General features: G+C 43.3%; 1 protein-coding gene across 6 annotated transcripts in view; it reads left to right on the plus strand.

The window, feature by feature from the left end:
* PRKG1 (protein kinase cGMP-dependent 1) overlaps positions 1-17,628 on the plus strand; it is a 1,430,268-nt gene that overhangs the window by 1,348,575 nt on the left and 64,065 nt on the right. For all 6 annotated transcript variants that reach the window (XM_069753539.1, XM_069753538.1, XM_069753540.1 and 3 more), the window contains exon 10: positions 15,443-15,539. In XM_069753539.1, coding sequence (XP_069609640.1) covers positions 15,443-15,539 — 97 coding nt within the window. The remainder of the gene's footprint in view (positions 1-15,442; positions 15,540-17,628) is intronic.

Genomic DNA, 17,628 nt, shown 5'->3' on the forward strand with positions numbered 1-17,628 from the left:
AAACTGTAGACTCCAAATGTCAGTGCCACATTGGTTTCGTCATGGGAAAGGCCAAACTCGCACCACAACCAAAGCACACTATACCCAGGTTAGAGCTTTGTGCCGCAGTCTTAGCCGTTGAGTTAGCGGAGTTCATCGCATCCGAAATGGATATCGACCTGACACAAGCCAAGTTCTACTCAGACAGCAAAGTAGTCTTGGGATATATCCACAACGAAACCAGGCGATTCTACGTTTATGTCAATAACAGAGTGCTACGAATCAGGAGATCAGTTCACCCACAGCAGTGGCATTACATACCCACAGACCAGAATCCCGCAGATCATGCAACTAGAGCAGTTGACGCAAGTCGACTAGGAAGCACAACGTGGCTCTCTGGACCAAAACTATTGTACATTGAGGAATGTTTTCCAGACACCTTCGAACTTGTAGAAGAGGACTCAGATGCTGAAATCCGCCCTCAGGTGTCTACACTACATACAATGACCTCTGTTATCCAGCTTGGATCTTGCAGGTTCGACAGATTCTCAAGTTGGAAGTCACTTACTCGAGCCATTACCTGCCTGACACATATAGCTCGCTCATTCATGGCTACCAGAACTTGTGGCACAGAAAAATGTAAAGGTTGGCATCTTTGTAAAAATACCTACGTTACCTCCGACTTAGAGTTCTCTAGAAATCACATCATCCTCACTGTTCAAAGAGAAACCTACTTGGCAGAAATCCAATGTCTTACTAACAAAGCTCCAATACCAGCGAGCAGCGTATTGAGAAAACTCGACCCATTCATCGACAACAACGGCCTGCTGAGGGTAGGAGGCCGACTCAAAGAAGCTGAGATGGAGTTTGTGGAGAAATTCCCTCTTATACTTCCCGGAAAATGTCATGTTGCCTACCTAATTGTACAACATTACCACAATCTGGTCAAGCACCAAGGAAGACTATTTACAGAAGGAGCCATCAGATCTGCTGGCTTGTGGATCATCGGTGCAAAAAGACTCATCAGTAGTGTCATCTACAAATGTGTTACCTGCCGTAAGCTTCGTGGTTCAACTCAAACCCAAAAGATGGCTGACCTACCAGCAGATAGACTCAGCCCAGACCCTCCCTTTACTAGCGTTGGTCTCGATGTGTTTGGGCCTTGGTCAGTTGTTACACGTCGTACGAGAGGCGGCCAAGCCAATAGTAAACGTTGGGCAGTCATGTTCACTTGCATGTCAATCAGAGCCGTCCACATAGAGGTCATCGAGTCCCTTGACACGTCAAGCTTCATCAATGCCTTAAGACGTTTTATGGCCATCCGTGGTCCTATCAAGCACATACGTTCAGACAGAGGTACTAACTTCGTTGGTGCAGCAAAGGAATTAGGAATACCCTCAAATCTAAACTATAAGACTCTCGAGAGGTTCCTCAGTGACCAAGGCTGCACATGGTCATTCAACCCACCTCACTCTTCACATATGGGAGGATCTTGGGAACGAATGATTGGTCTAGTACGGAGAATTCTTGACTCCACTCTTCTTCAAGAAGGAGCAGCGAGACTCACCCACGAAAGTCTCATCACCTTCATGGCTGAAGCTGCAGCTATAATTAACGCAAGACCCCTGGTTCCAGTTCCTAACGACCCTGAGGAGCCTTTGTTACTGACTCCAGCTACTTTACTTACCCAGAAAACAGGACTGTCCAGTGCCCCTCCAGGAGGATTCGACGCGAAGGACCTCTACAAGCGCCAATGGAGACAGGTACAAAGTCTTGCAAATACTTTCTGGGACAGGTGGCGCAAACAATATTTGTCTACCCTGCAGCCACGGACGAAGTGGCAATCTACTAAACCTAATCTGAACATAGGTGACCTTGTTCTTGTGAAAGACTGTCAGATTCACCGGAACCAGTGGCCACTTGGTCTAGTTACCGCAACGTTCCCGAGCAAGGACGGCAACGTCCGCAAAGTTGAGCTAAGGATGACCAAAGGGAATGAACCTAAGACATTTTCCAGACCGGTATCTGAACTGGTCCTATTGTTGCCTTCAGAAGAAAGGAGTAGTGACATCCGTTGATGCCAGACGGGGAGTGTTCTGTCTCCGCCATCTAATATTGTTACCCTGATTATCTGTTTGCGTAATTGCAGTTTCTTCAGTATACAGTATTGATATATTCATGCCTTTATTCATCTGTGATGCTTTGGCTCCCTCTAGCGGTCAGAGTTATGTTGACAGTTCAATCTTCTGTGTTTGTATTATTCATGTCTGATTCTCCTCCTCCTTTGCAATGCATTATGGTAGCTCAGCCTCCATTTCCCTCCATTTTTCCTTTCACTTTCTTCGGTTTGCCTTCAAGGAAAGACGCTTCACTTCATCCCCCTTGCGATTGCATTGCCGGTATGTCTTTATGCTTCCTATAGATATTTCTGCTCTATATTAGCTTAGTTTAACCAGTTGTACTCCTAGTTTAGTCACTAGCTTTCTAAATGTTATGCATAATGCATATCATGTGTATTATGTATCTTCTATGCCATGCACTGATTCTATGTATATCATTGTTCACAGTTTCACCGCATCAATATACCACTACGTTTAATAAAGCACAGACTCAACCACAGTCTCCTTATTGGACCCCGGTATAGCGGTTTAGCTGACTGTATAGCTACGTATGAGCCTGCCTCAGCTAGTGAGGACAGAACACCTGGTGTTTCTATGTGCGAGTCCAGCAGGCAGTCCTACTCAGGAGTCCAGTGGGTGGTCCTACCAGTGGTGGGCGGTCTTCCTAATATTCATTCACTAGGAATAATTCCAATCGCAATTTTAGCAACATGCGGTAATATAAGCCGCTCCACAGCCAAACAAGTTCTTCAATTTTTTATATAGGCCTCATTCATTCATGTCATTTTAGTATATTCAATATATTCACAACATGCCCTTACTATAAATATTCACTGTCCTTTATAGCCCCTGAGTATTTGGATCAGAAAAAGCACATCTGAGATATTTTGGACATATATTTGTAATCATCTGCGACACGACACGGTGGCGCAGTGGTTAGCACAGCAGCCTTGCAGCGCTGGAGTCCTGGGTTCAAACCCCACCAAGGACAACATCTGCAAAGAGTTTGTATGTTCTCTCCGTGTTTGCGTGGGTTTCCTCCGGGCACTCCGGTTTCCTCCCACATTCCAAAGACATACTGACAGGGAATTTAGATTGTGAGCCCCATCGGGGACAGCGATGATAATGTGTGCAAAATAAAATGTAAAGTGCTGCGGAATATGTTAGCGCTATATAAAAATAAAGATTATTACAACATAGTGGAGGGGATTTCATGAAATCCCGTCTCCACTATGCATTAAAAAAACGCATGCGGCATACCCGCGAAAACGCACATGCAGCGCGTCTTTTAAGAACGTAGCATGTCCTTACATTGCAGAAAAACCGCAAGGACAGCGCAGGTGACCTGCCAGTGACCTCAGGTGCAAATTTGGTCAGGATTTAACCTGCATAAAATACTGACCAAATCCTGATACAATCCTGAACGTGGACACATACCCTTAGGCTATGTGCACACAGTGCGGATCCGCCGCTGCGGATTCGCAGCAGTTTTCCATCAGGTTTACAGTACCATGTAAACCTATGGAAAACCAAATCCGTAGTGCCCATGGTGCGGAAACGCTGCGTTGTATTTTCCGTAGCATGTCAATTCTTTGTGCGGATTCTGCAACATTTTACACCTGCTCCTGTATAGGAATCCACAGGTGGTAAAACGCAGGTGAAATCTGCACAAAAAACACAGGAAATCCGTGGTAATTCCGCTCATGAAACCGCAACAAGTGCACTTAGTCTCATAGTCAAATAAATAAGGCAGCACACTGCGGCGCCAAAACATGCAAACATGAAAATTGAACTGCATTACTGCACTAGAAATATGAAAAAATGAGAGCGTTTAGCGCGTAAATTGGCCAATTCATGTGGCTACCAGGTATACATGAATTGGCCAATTTATGCGCTAAACGCTCTCATTTTTCATATTTCTAGTGCAGTAATGCAGTTCAATTTTCATGTTTGCATGTTTTGGCGCCGCAGTGTGCTGCCTTATTTATTTGACTGTATATGAGTTGGTGACTCTAGGTTCAGCACCTGTTCACACTTAGTCTATGTTTGGATGTGACGGTCAGTTTTTTAAAATTTAAATTCACATAGCCTCATAGTCTTACATTGAGCGCTTGTGACATAGCTTCTAACTTCTGGCCTGTCAGAAGCTGCGCTCATAAGTTTGAGCCGTGGGACTGCAGCAGTGCCACAAAATAGTGAATACGCCGGAGGATGAGTAAATTCCTGGGACATCCAAATCATGACATGGAGCTGTGAGTCCATCATATTGTGTATAAGGGAGCTATGAGTCCATCATACTGTGTATAAGGGAGCTGCGGGTCCATCATACTGTGTATAAGGAAGCTGCAAGCCCATCATACTGTGTATAAGGGAGCTACGGGCTCATCATACTGTGTATAAGGGAGCTGTGGGCTCATCATACTGTGTATAAGGGAGCTGTGGGCTCATCATACTGTGTACAGGGGAACTGTGGGGGACATCATACTGTTTGACAGGAGCTGCAGGCCCATCATACTGTGTATGGGGAACTGTGAAGGCATATTGTGCATATGGGAGCTGTTGGCCCATTACACTGTATATAGGGGAGCTCTGGGGGGCATTATACTTTCTATAGTGGAGTTCTGTCAGCATTATACTGTGTATAGGGGAGCAGTGGGATAATACTGTGTAGAGGGGAGCAGTGGGAACATCATATGGTGTAGAGGGGAGCAGTGGGAACATCATACGGTGTATAGGGGATTTATAGAATCATTATACTGTGTATAGGGGAGCTGTGGGGGCCTTAGACTGTGTATAGGGAAGCTTTGAGCTCACCATACTGTGTATAATGTAGCAGTACATGGGGGAACTTAGGGGACATTATTAAATGTTAAGTAGGCACTTAAACATCATTGCTATAGGGGTACTCAGAGTATTGTGACCATCAAAGCTGCATTTGGTCACAATATGGCGGTAAAGTCAATGTTCGTTTTTGTGTATAGATTTATTTTCAATAACAGCGCGGTCATATTCTGAGGTTTCACTATATTCACAATTAGAGTGCGCAACCATAGCTGTAATCAGGGTTAGCTGGTTAGGGGCCCACTCAGATGTTTTGCCCCCCTAAGTTGAAACCCTAGCTACGCCTCTGTGCTTGGTGCATAAATTGGCCAATTCATGTGAGCCTATCAAACAGAAAAATGACCTTTCTTGATGGGACCCTAACCTAATATTCATTAATTCATTAAACATGCCTCTCATTGGCTAAAAGCTGACAAATGTAACCCCTTTCCAACATTGAACATAAATGTACGCCGATGTCAGACTCCCCCTGTTTGGTGCGGGCACATGTCAGCTGATCTACACAGCTGATTTGTGCCCGGTCGTTGGCACTCAAAGCAATTGAGCAATTCTGCTACATGCAGGCGATCTGATCATCACCTGTGTGTAGCAGATGTGATCAGGTTATGGCAGCTTCTATTCTCCCATGTAGACTATTGAAGCATGCTAAAAGTAAAAAAAATGGTTTTAAAAATATAGAAAAAATAAAAAATGTTCAATCATCTCCCTTTCACCCCATTCAAAAAATACAATAGAAAAAAACAAACATAGACCTATTTGGTATTACTGAGTTCAGAATCACCCGATCTATCAATAAAAAAAACCCGATTGCTAAACAGCGTTATGAGAAAAAAAGTAAAAACACCAGAATTACATTTTTTGGTCACCGCAATATTATATTAAAATGCAATAACAGACGATTAAAAGATCGTATCTGTACCAAAATGGTATTATTAAAAACAACAGCTCGGCACGCAAAAAATAAGCCCTCACCCAACCAAAGATCAAAAGAAACGGAGACGCTACGGGTATCGGAAAATGACACAATTTTTAATTTTCTTTTTAACAAACTTTGGAATTTTTTTCACAACTTAGATAAAAAAGAACCTAGACATGTTTGGTGTCTACAAACTCGTAATGACCTGGATAATTCTAATGGCAAGTCAGTTTTATCATTTAGTGAACATGGTGGAAAAAAAAATCAACTGTGGAATTGCCCTTTTTTTGCAATATCACCGCACTTGGATTTTATTTTGCCTTTTTCCAGTACACAATGTGTTAAAACCAACCATATGAGGACTTGTTTTTTGCAGTACAATTCGTCCTGCAAAACTCAAGTCCTCGCATGGTCATTTTGACCCCCCCAAAAAGTTATGGCTCTGGGAAGAAGGGGAGCAAAAAATGAAAACACAAAAACAAAAATACCTCCGGGGGTTAAGGGGTTAAAAGGCAGGTAGGATACAATACTAATTCTAAGCAATCTTAGGCCGGTTTCACACGTCAGTGGATCCGGTACGTGTGGTGACAGTTTCCTCACGTACCGGAGACACTGACTCACGTAGACACATTAAAATCAATGTGTCTCTGCACATGTCAGCGTGTTTTCACGGACCGTGTGTCCGTTTTGAAAACACGGAGACATGTCAGTGTTTGTGGGAGTGCATGTATCACACGGACCCATTAAAGTCAATGGGTCCGTGTAAAACATGTACCACACACGGATGCTGTCCGTGTGCAGTCCGTGTGCCGTGCAGGATACAGCGCTACAGTAAGCGCTGTCCCCCCAGCTTGTGGTGCTGAAGCCCCATTCATTTCTTCTCTCCAGCAGCATTCGCTGGAGCGAAGAAATGAAAAATCATTTTTTTTTTAAATTTTTTGTTGTTAAAATAAAGTTCCCGGTAATCTCCCCCCTCCCTCCTCCTGTGTGCCCGCCCGCTGTCATTAAAATACTTACCCAGCTCCCCCGATGCTTCCTCTCACTGTCACAGCTCTTCCTGTATGAACGGTCACGTGGTGCCGCACATTACAGTGATAAATATGCGGCTCCACCTCCCGGGGTGGAGCCGCATATTCATCACTGTAATAAGTGGCACCACGTGACCACTCATACAGGAAGAGCTGCGACAGTGAGAGGAAGCATCGGGGGGAGCTGGGTAAGTATTTTAATGACAGCGGGCGGGCGCACAGGGGGAGGGAGGGAGGAGATTACCGGGAACTTTATTTTAACAAAAAAAAAAAGATTTTTCATTCCTTCGCTCCAGCGAACGCTGCTGGAGAGAAGAAATGAATTCTGGATTCAGCACCCAAAGCAGGGGACAGCGCTTAATTGTAGCGCTGTCTCCTGCACGGTGCGTGTGGTATCAAGTCGGCACACGGACGGCACACGGCTGCCGCACGTGTGCCACACTGATGTGCCACGTGAGTACACAGACACACGGACACGGATAACTCCGTACCGATTTTTCCGGTACCGGAATTATCTGGACGTGTGGGACAGGCCTTAGACTGGTTTGAGAAGTGCTCAGTGAGAAAAGGAGACAGTCATCACCTTCAATATTGAGCCACAATGAAAAAACTGACTAGCACCTCCTTATACTTTAAGCAAGTGTGAACAGGTGCTAGCTGCTATGACTGCAATCTGTCTATAGAAGCAAAATAATACAGCAGCACTCTGTCAGTGCTAAAATCAATGCAGACATTGAATATATTGAATATATGAAATTTGGACTGCATCACTGCAGTCATTGTAACCATCGATCTATCTAGAAAATAGCAATGTAGCAGCACCAGAATATTATGTGGTGGATGTAAGGCCTCTTAGCCATATACCAAATTGTCTAACAGTATAAGAAAAGTAGGCAGCGCTCCATACAGCTGTATGAACTGTGTTTATTAGCCCATATGAAACTAAAACATCTCCACATGGAATAATAAGGCCTCTTTCACACTTTCGTCTTTCTTTTTCCGTCACAATGCGTTGTTTTGTGAAAAAAAAAAGATCCAGCAAATGGTGCTGCTGGATCCGATTTTTTTCTCATAGACTTGTATTAGCTACGGATTGTGATGGATGGCCGTGCACTGGATCCGTTGTAAAATTGCTGTCCGTCGGGCGGAGACAACACACAGAGGAGCTTTTTTCTGTCCGTAGGATAATCGCTTATCGACGGATCCTGAGCTGTCCGTCTTTGGGTATAATGGAAGCCTATGGACGCAGGATCCGTCACTGACTGTGAAAAGCAGGAATCCAGCAACGGGTCACATCTTTTCAAAATGAGCATGCACGTAAGAATTTCCCGTCAGGGAAATTCTCTCTCGCTCGCTCTCTCTCTTTTTACTATTGATGCTGCCTATGCAGCATCAATAGTAAAAAAAAATATAATGTTAAAAATAACAAAAAAATTAAAAATCGTGATATTCTTACCTTCCAGCGTCCGGCGCAGCCCCCGCAGCATTCCCTATGCTCGTGATGCTTCTGGCAGCTCTAGTTCCCAGTGATGCATAGCAAAATAACCTGATGACGCAGTGGTCTCGCGAGATCGCTACGTCATCACAGGTCATTGTCTCGCTATGCATCACTGGGAACGGAGCATCGTGAGCATCGGGAAGGCTGCAGGGGCTGCGCAGGATGCCGGAAGGTAAGAATATCACGATTTTTTATTTTTTTTTATCATTTTTATCATGGGTTGTGTTGTGTATGCATTTTCGCAGCGAAAAACTGTGGCAAAGACGCATGCACAACATGTGCACATAGCCTCGACGGATCCGTCAATAAAACGGCTCCAGTGCACCCATTTTTTTACAATCAGCACAGGATCCGTCTTTTCAACATTTTGATGGATTGTGACTGATTGTAAAAAACGGAAGAGTGAAAGAGGCCTAAGAGGTCCACTTTTTGCCCAATGTTTTGGAGTGCTGCATCTGTCTGTCTATCTGTCTATCCTTAAAAAAATTGCAGGACCCAGGTTCACCAGCCATGTCAGAGTTCATCTTTAATCCACTTACACGTTAAAGATGAACTGAATGTAGCAACAATACACAGACAACATTTGCAACATGGCAATTTAGTGATTCGTGCCCTATCTGAAATCTAACTGATTACAACACATAACACAAGCTCAGGTTTTCGCATATTAAACTGGCCACATCATAGAATAGTGCCTGCAGCACTAAATAAAATGTAGTTTTGATTTTGTAATTTCTCACCTCTGTTGCTGAGATATTTTCAGGGCTCTGTGGGGACCATATCATCACTTCCAGGACTCCTTGTTCTTCTTTACACTGAAGATAGTTCTTAAAGGGGTTGTTCAATACTCGGTTGACCTCTTCTGAATTCCAATGTTTTCCCTAAGTAAAATAATAACACTTATACTCACCTCCGATGCCAGGGTTGTTCCAGCAGTGTCAGCACTGGCTCTCCTGGGGCTCTCGTGACATTATGTCATGTGATCCCTGTGGCCAATCAGCGGTCACTTCACTGTACCCTTCTTTTGACAAATCAAGACATCTGGAGGAAGTGACAGCTGCTGTTGCCCTCTCACTTCCTATAGATGTCAGTTATGTCCATAGCAGAGAAGAATGAAGCGAGTGCTGATTGACCTTTGGGATCGCGTGACATAATACTGTCACGTGACCCCAGGGGCAGCCTACACCACTGGAACAACGCCGGTATCAGAGGTTAGTATAAGTGTTATCATTTTACTAAGAGGAAACATAGGGATTCAGAAGAGGTTACAACCTCTTTAATGAAATTGGTTCTGTGCTTGTGATTGCTGATCTGCTGCAGAATATATTTGTAGCCAATCAGACACCTCCCTGATGATATTGCATGATAGATAATTATCTGTCTGTATTTCCCAGCATGAAAACAATGTGCACAACTCTATACTCCTAGGAACATAATCATTAACCCTTCTCACACCTATTTTCACCACCCTCCAAAGTTAGAAAAAATGACTACTTTACGCCTTTAGTTACAGTATAAATTGCTAGTCTCGAACATTGACGGAATTTTAATAAGAAGACAGTTGCAAGGTTGTTTGTTTTTACAAGCACTTTGCAATTTTAACCATTTAAGACGTTTATACAACCCTTGTATTACATCTCTAGAAATGTAGTACCAATTACTTGTAATAGTATTACACTCAGGAACAGCATCCATACATAAACATGTGTATATATATAAATGAGGGGATATATAGATGCCCAGCCAGCTCAGCCAGTCTGACGTAATGGTGGAACCACACACGGAGATGGCAATGTCAGGCAAAGGTATTTTAGTAGAGGGAGAAAACACGAGGAGTTCAGTTTTTGACAGGTTCAGTTTCAGATAGAGGGAGGATATGATGTTGGAGACAGCGGTAAGACAATCACTGGTGTCTTCTAAAAAGGCAGGCGTGATATCAGGAGCAGAAGTGTATAATTGGGTGTCATCAGCATAGAGATGGTACTGGAACCCAAATCTACTGATTGTTTGTCCAATGGGGCGGTATACAAAGAGAAGAGGAGGGTGCCAAGGAATTATCCTTGAGGAACCCCAACAGTAAGGGGAAGATGAGAGGAGGAGGAACCAGCAAAAGATACAGTGAAAGAGTGATCAGAGAGCCAGGAGGAGAACCAGGAGAGACCGGTGTCCTTAAGGCCGATGGAGCGGATCATAGTGAGGAGGAGCTGGTGATCCAGTGTCGAATGCTGCAGAGAGAACCAAGAAAATTAGCATGGAGTAGTGATCATTAGATTTAGCTGTTAGTAGGTCATTAGAGACTTTAGTGAGGGCAGTTTCAGTAGAGTGTAAAGAATGGAAAGCAGATTGAAGAGAGTCGAGAAGAGAGTTATCATAGAGATAGCGGATAAGACAGGAGTGGACCAGGCGTTCGAGGAGTTTAGAGATGAAGGGAAGATTAGAGACAGGTTTATAGTTAGCGGCACAGCTTTGGACGAGGGGTGGTTTTTTAAGTAATGGATGTATGATGGCATTCTTAAATGAGGAGGGAAAGATACCGGAAGAGAGAGAAAGGTTGAATATTTTTGTTAGGTGAGAGATGACGGCAGGGGAAAGGGACTCGAGGAGATGTGACAGAATGGGTCACTGGTGCAAGTGGTCAGGCGAGAAGATGCAAGGAGCCTCATTACTTCTTCTTCTGCGACTGGTTCAAAGTCAGAGAGTGAGCTAGATGCAGTGGGGGAGGGAGGGCAGTGCATGATATGAGGTGATTGGGAGATAACTTCCTGTCAGATATGGTCAATTTTTTCTTTGAAATAATTGTCCAGATCGTCAGCGCAGAGATCCATAGAGATAGCGGATAAGACAGGAGTGGACCAGGCATTCGAGGAGTTTAGAGATGAAGGGAAGATTAGAGACAGGTTTATAGTTAGCGGCACAGCTTTGGACGAGGGGTGGTTTTTTAAGTAATGGATGTATGATGGCATTCTTAAATGAGGAGGGAAAGATACCGGAAGAGAGAGAAAGGTTGAATATTTTTGTTAGGTGAGAGATGACGGCAAGGGAAAGGGACTCGAGGAGATGTGACAGAATGGGTCACTGGTGCAAGTGGTCAGGCGAGAAGATGCAAGGAGCCTCATTACTTCTTCTTCTGTGACTGGTTCAAAGTCAGAGAGTGAGCTAGATGCAGTGGGGGAGGGAGGGCAGTGCATGATATGAGGTGATTGGGAGATAACTTCCTGTCAGATATGGTCAATTTTTTCTTTGAAATAATTGTCCAGATCGTCAGCGCAGAGATCCATGGTTGGGGCCTGCACTCTTGGGTTGAGTAGTGAATGAAAAGTGTCAAAAAGGCGTTTAGGGTTATTGGACAGTGAAGTGATGAGGGTGTTGAAATTGGTTTGTTTGGAGAGGTGAAGGGCAGAGTTGTATGTTTTGAGCATAAACTTAAAATGGATGAAATCTTCGGGTAGATTAGATTTTCTACACATGCGTTCGGCGCACCTGGGGCACCACTGCAGAAAATGTGTTTGCAGCATGTGTCACGGTTGTCAACATCTGTGCCGAGTTGTTCTATGTATAGGAGGTGCAATTTCATCCAGGGAACTTTGCAGGGTATTGTAATGCTTCAGTGCAGAATCAGGACATGAGAGGGAGGAGATAGGGGCCAATGAGGACTGCAAGTTCTTCATACGTTTCTGGGTGTTAATGGTCTGTATGTTTCTATAAGTGTGGAAAGTGGGGGTGACCTGAGTGGGATGGCAGTTCTTGATAGAGAATGAAAGAAGGTTGTGGTAAGAGAGCAGGAGAGGGGAGTTTGTGAAATCATCCTGTTAGGTGTCGAGTTCCCGCCGCTGCACAGGGGGAATCTCAAACCATCTCTGCTGTGGTCTCCCATTCTCCTCCAGCCGCAGTGGAGCCTGCTCAGCAGAGACATTGGTCCCAGTGTCTGGCTCAAGCTGATACTGTGCAGCTAGTTACTGCTGTCCTTCCAGGCTCAGCCATTGTAACCAGTACTGATCAGTGGCGAGCAGGCGTCGCTGGGACTAAGTCCTGCTTTTCTTCTTCTGAGCATGCCCACGGGACGACCTCTCGTTGGATGTCGGAGGTCACATGCTCAGGTCCTGTAGCAGACCCTATTGGACCACTACAAAGGTCCTGGAGAGCTTCCGCTATAAAAGGTTCACATTGCCGCACGGCCATGCGCTAGTATAAACTTATTATTGTGTGTGTGTGGATGTATGCCTGTTGATGGATGAAAGCTCCGAATCATTCCCATCCCTAGTGTTGTTGACTGTTCGCGAATGGTGGAAGCTACCTAGCGCCTGACAGTGCTATTCCGCACAGCTAGCACACGATACAGCATCACTGCTAATAGAGCGCTTTTCTGGCCCAAGTTTGGGTGGTTGGTGGCGTCCGCTAGAGTAGCACTGCACGCACTCTTGTGCAGTAAATTATTAGTTCTGTTAAATTCTGACACCCCAGTAGCGATGTCGAGCGCAAGAGGTCTAGAGGAACTCTTTCCCTGAGTCTTGGGACAGAGTTCTGTGACTTTGCTTGCGCTCTTTGTGCGGTACTGCGGCCCTGTGATGCAACAGGGTTCGCTTCCTTCATACCGAGTGAAGTTAACCCGCATGTGTATCCACTGTATACCACCACATAGTCCGCCATTACTCAGCAGCAGGTTCCATTTCTGCACGGTGGACCCCGGGCTGCGAACGCACCTTATAGCATCCTTATAATTATTTGGTGCATTCCGCTAGCCCTAATGTCATCCACTGATCAAAGGCGGGAGAAGACCAAGTCGACGGAGTTTCCGTCTTCATGAGTTGAAGAGTTAGTATGCTGCGAGAAACCGAAAAAGGTTAGAGATAAAAGGTGAGAAGCAGATGGGGAGAGGGGAAAAGCAATGGGGATGTTGAAATCACCCATGATGAGGTTGGGGATGTCACAGGAGAGAAAGTGTGGAAGCCAGGTGGCAAAGTGATCCAGGAACTGATGGGAGGGGCCCGGAGGATGATACACCACCGCCACTCGCATGGAGAAGGGGATGTAGAATTTCACCGCATGGACCTCAAAACAAGGGAAGACAAGTGAGGTTACTTGAGAGATAACCTGAAAGGTACATCAGGCTTCAAATAAATGTTTATATGACTTAAATGTTTTGGGGTTCAATCTTTCTTGCAAATTGCTGTTTTTTAGACTTTTTATGCCTGAAAAGTGAAAATGAGTCTCTCTGACCAGATTAAAGATTGGAAAGTGTCGGAACTTTTGCCTATATGGCATACGCTCGTCTACCCTTGGTAGTAGTGTCGGATTCTTCTTTCTTATACTGTAGTGTCATCCTTTGAATGCTGATGATTTACTGTCTGGCACAACCACTTGTACGATAAGTGATTTGTAGCAGGTGTTTACTGCTCGCTAAAAATCCTCTTATTGTAACAGTAATGAAATCTGCACGGGATGTACAATAGTATAAAAAGATTTTATTGTGTACACTAAATCTCTCCCGCAGACAACTTATGGAGACCTGACAAAATACTGGGAACAGAATCCATTACTGGATACAGCTCCTTAAAGGGAGTTTACCACGTGTATTATTTTCATAATCTAAACCAGGTAGTGATACATATTCTTTTTTTCTAATCTATTTTTACATCTTTTGATTTTTTTCATTGTATCTTATTTATGTGATTATAAGGACAGTCATCTTTATGACCTCTGTTTATAGTATTTAGAGTTACTTTATGCTGTATAGTAGCCGCACGGGCCGTTAACAAGCAAAGTCAAGATCACACTCATTGACTTCTATAGGAGAGTTTTCCAGGCATGCTCTATGATTTGTGCTAAAAACGCCCCCAAAAAAACGCATGCGGATTTCTTGCAGAAAAAGTCTGGTTTTGTTCAGGAAATTTCTGCAAAGAATCCTGACTTGTGCACATAGCCTTACAGTATGCTGTCTTCAGATTACATAGCAAAAACCTTTAAAATGGATTTGCTTCTACTTTTATACGGGCTCTGATTATCTCTTCTGATTGGCTGTGCTATGTGGCGCTGTCATGTGATAGCTGCAAGGTTTTGTGATTTTTTTTTCTACTTTCCCCGCCACTCCGTCACGTCTAAAGTCATGTGAGCCTTCTCTGGCTTCTGAAATCCTCTGCAATGTGTAAAATAGCTGCAGGTTCAGCAAATTTCCTAAATTTTGACATTATTTTGACTTGAATTGAATGAGTTCACTCATCTTTACTAGCAGGCATTCGGTATACTGGATAACACAACACCTGTTGGGAGCCATGGTTGCCTGCTTCTCTAACCCCTCTACCCATATTACATTCCTCTCTGTGATTCCTCTCAAATATTAACATCATTGCATTACTTTCAACTCGGTTATAGGAGACGTCTGTGTGAATTCATGGTATTCATTCCGAGAAAAGCCAGTCACATATGTTCAGTATGGTATGTCTAATGAACATATGCCGGGCAAGGAACGTACTCGGAGGTCTTTCTGCGGAAACGTATACCACCGTGTCCAGGGTCAAAGCTTCAAAAGGGTGGGCAGAGCCGATCTGTCACTTCTGTACTAAATATATCGCATTGCTCATTGAGATATTTTAGGAGTTTTATATTGACCGGTTGATGAACCAGTGACTTTGGGCAGACACAGAAAGGACTAGCAGTGTAAGGAAGCAAACAGAGCTGGTGAGGATGGGATGAAGAGTGCAGTCGTACTGGATATATTTCTAGATTGCCAAGATATGAGCCGGACAATTAACTGCAGATGTTCTTGTTACTCATCTTATCCTCCCTAATTTTTTGCACAAGCCGGAATTTTCTAGCAGAAGTCTAAATCATTATTACATTGGAGATTTGCCACCATGTAACAGTAAGGCATCACATTGTACCCGGTGAAATTCTACTACTGACTATAAAATACTTGGACACTGCGAGTGACCTTGAAACTTTTTGGACCAAATCCAAAACATTCTTATGTGGACATTATGATCAATCCCACTGGTTCCACTAAATACTCTTCGCGAGTTCACGTTTCTAAAAGACTTTTATTTTTTTTCCTCAAAAAATATAGATATGAGGCTGAGGCGGCATTCTTCGGTAATCTCAAGCTTACAGACTTTAACATCATCGATACTCTTGGAGTTGGAGGATTCGGAAGAGTCGAACTGGTAAGAAGAAATTATTATTTGACTGTATGAAATGTCCATGGGAAAGCGGTAGTTTTGGGAAGGTGTCTGATAACAGTGACCACACATAATATAGATACCATATTCTCTTGACTGTTGTAATTGTTTCATTGGAGTTCTGCTACTTTGTCAACTTGGGTGGGTTCTGATGCTTTATACAATAATATTGTGGTATAGTATAACAATGAACACTTATGATTCCATATGGCCCACATTTATAAAAATTAGCGTTTTGTACATAAGCCTAAAATAAAGGACCGCTGGAGTAAATTGAAGTAAATGTATTAAAAGTTCATGCATCTTAATAAGTTTTGCATATTTTGGAGTATCCCGAGCTAAGAAAATTAAAGGGGTGGTCCTGAACTAAAATTTATTGTACTCCTAAATGCCCATCTATTTAATGTCATAATCTAATCTCTTTTCTAATATACTTTAATTAAAAATCCCCTACCATTCCCTCACTGCACAATCCAACTGTTTTTATACTTTACTGCTTCATCTTTGTTTAAGATTCGTAGGAAAATCCCAGTGCATGCTGGGATAGTCAAATGAGTCATCAGGGGCAGCAAGGTCAATTGCGGGTGCAGCGCTTGTCTCTGCTTTTCCTACACTCTGGGTATTCTTCTTACAATGTGCACTGACAGTGCACTCTCTTGCTGGCTCCTTGCTTCTGATCAGGGGCAGCGAGCGCACTGTCACTGTGCATATTGCAGAGTTACAATCTACTGAGCATATGTAGGAACTTGACAACCAGCACATGCTCAGTAGAGCAGAGATTTGTCCAGCCCTTGAAACAGCTGTTACTGATGATGCTTCATTTCAAGGAAGAGGAGAGAGGGCAGAGGCTGTGGCAGTGACTGCAGCCTCAGTCCCCTGATGATAACTAGTTTGACTATTCCAGCATGCACTGTGATTCTCAAATGAAGCATCATCAAAGAGGAAGAAAAAACATAAAGCAGTTAGGTAGTGTAGTGAGGAAACAGAAGGGACTTTTTACATAAGGTATATTAGAAAAGAAATTAGATTACGACATTAAGTATTTAAGTATTTGCCTGCTATGAGTAGACATAAAGTTTGCCAAAACTTGCACCATTTTCTGGTTTTATTTATTTATTTATTTTAAACCATTCATTTCCACAGCGCTTTACAGACATGATAATCACTGTCCCCAATATGGCACACAATCTAAACTCCCTATCGATATGTCTTTGTAGTGTGGGACGAAACCAGAGAACCTGAAAGAAACCCACACTAACAAGAGGAGAACATACAAGTGCTTCTCACAAAATTAGAATATCATCAAAAAGTTAATTTATTTCAGTTCTTCAATACAAAAGGTGAAACTCATATATTATATAGAGTCATTACAAACAGAGTGATCTATTTCAAGTGTTTATATCTGTTAATAATAATAAGCTTTATTTATATAGCGCCAACATATTACGCAGCGCTTTACAGTTTAACAGTTTCAAACACAAAAGTGATAAGTAACAACGTTAACAATACAATAATTACAGCAAAATAAGACGACACTGCTCGTGAGAGCTTACAATCTACAAAGGTGGGGGAGATACAAAGTACAGGTGTGTATTTACAATGATGTATTTACAATGATGGTCCAGCCATCTTCAGGGGGTGGGGGATAGATGGAAGTAGTGAATGGGCTACACACACACAAACATAAAATGACTTTGATTAGGGAACGTGGTAGGCCGCTCTGAACAAATGTGTTTTGAAGAAGTGCCTAAAACTATGCATATTGTGGATGATCCTAATTTCTTGGGGTAGAGCATTCCAGAGGATTGGCGCAGCCAGTTTAACGACTGTTAATGTTGATGATTATGGCTTAAGCCAATGAAAACCCAAAAGTCATTATCTCAGTAAATTAAAATAATTAACAAAAATCACCTGGAAAGGCTTCCTAAGGGTATGTTCCCACAGTCAGTAAACGGATGTATGTAGCATCCAACACGCAGCGGCCAGATGTTACAGCATAGTGGATGGGATTTGACAAAATCCCATGTCCACTATGCATGCACGGACGCCTCCGGCTTCCCTGTGGATGGATATG

The sequence above is a fragment of the Ranitomeya imitator genome, chromosome 2 (assembly GCF_032444005.1).
Source record: "Ranitomeya imitator isolate aRanImi1 chromosome 2, aRanImi1.pri, whole genome shotgun sequence".
Classification (NCBI taxonomy): Eukaryota; Metazoa; Chordata; class Amphibia; order Anura; family Dendrobatidae; genus Ranitomeya; species Ranitomeya imitator.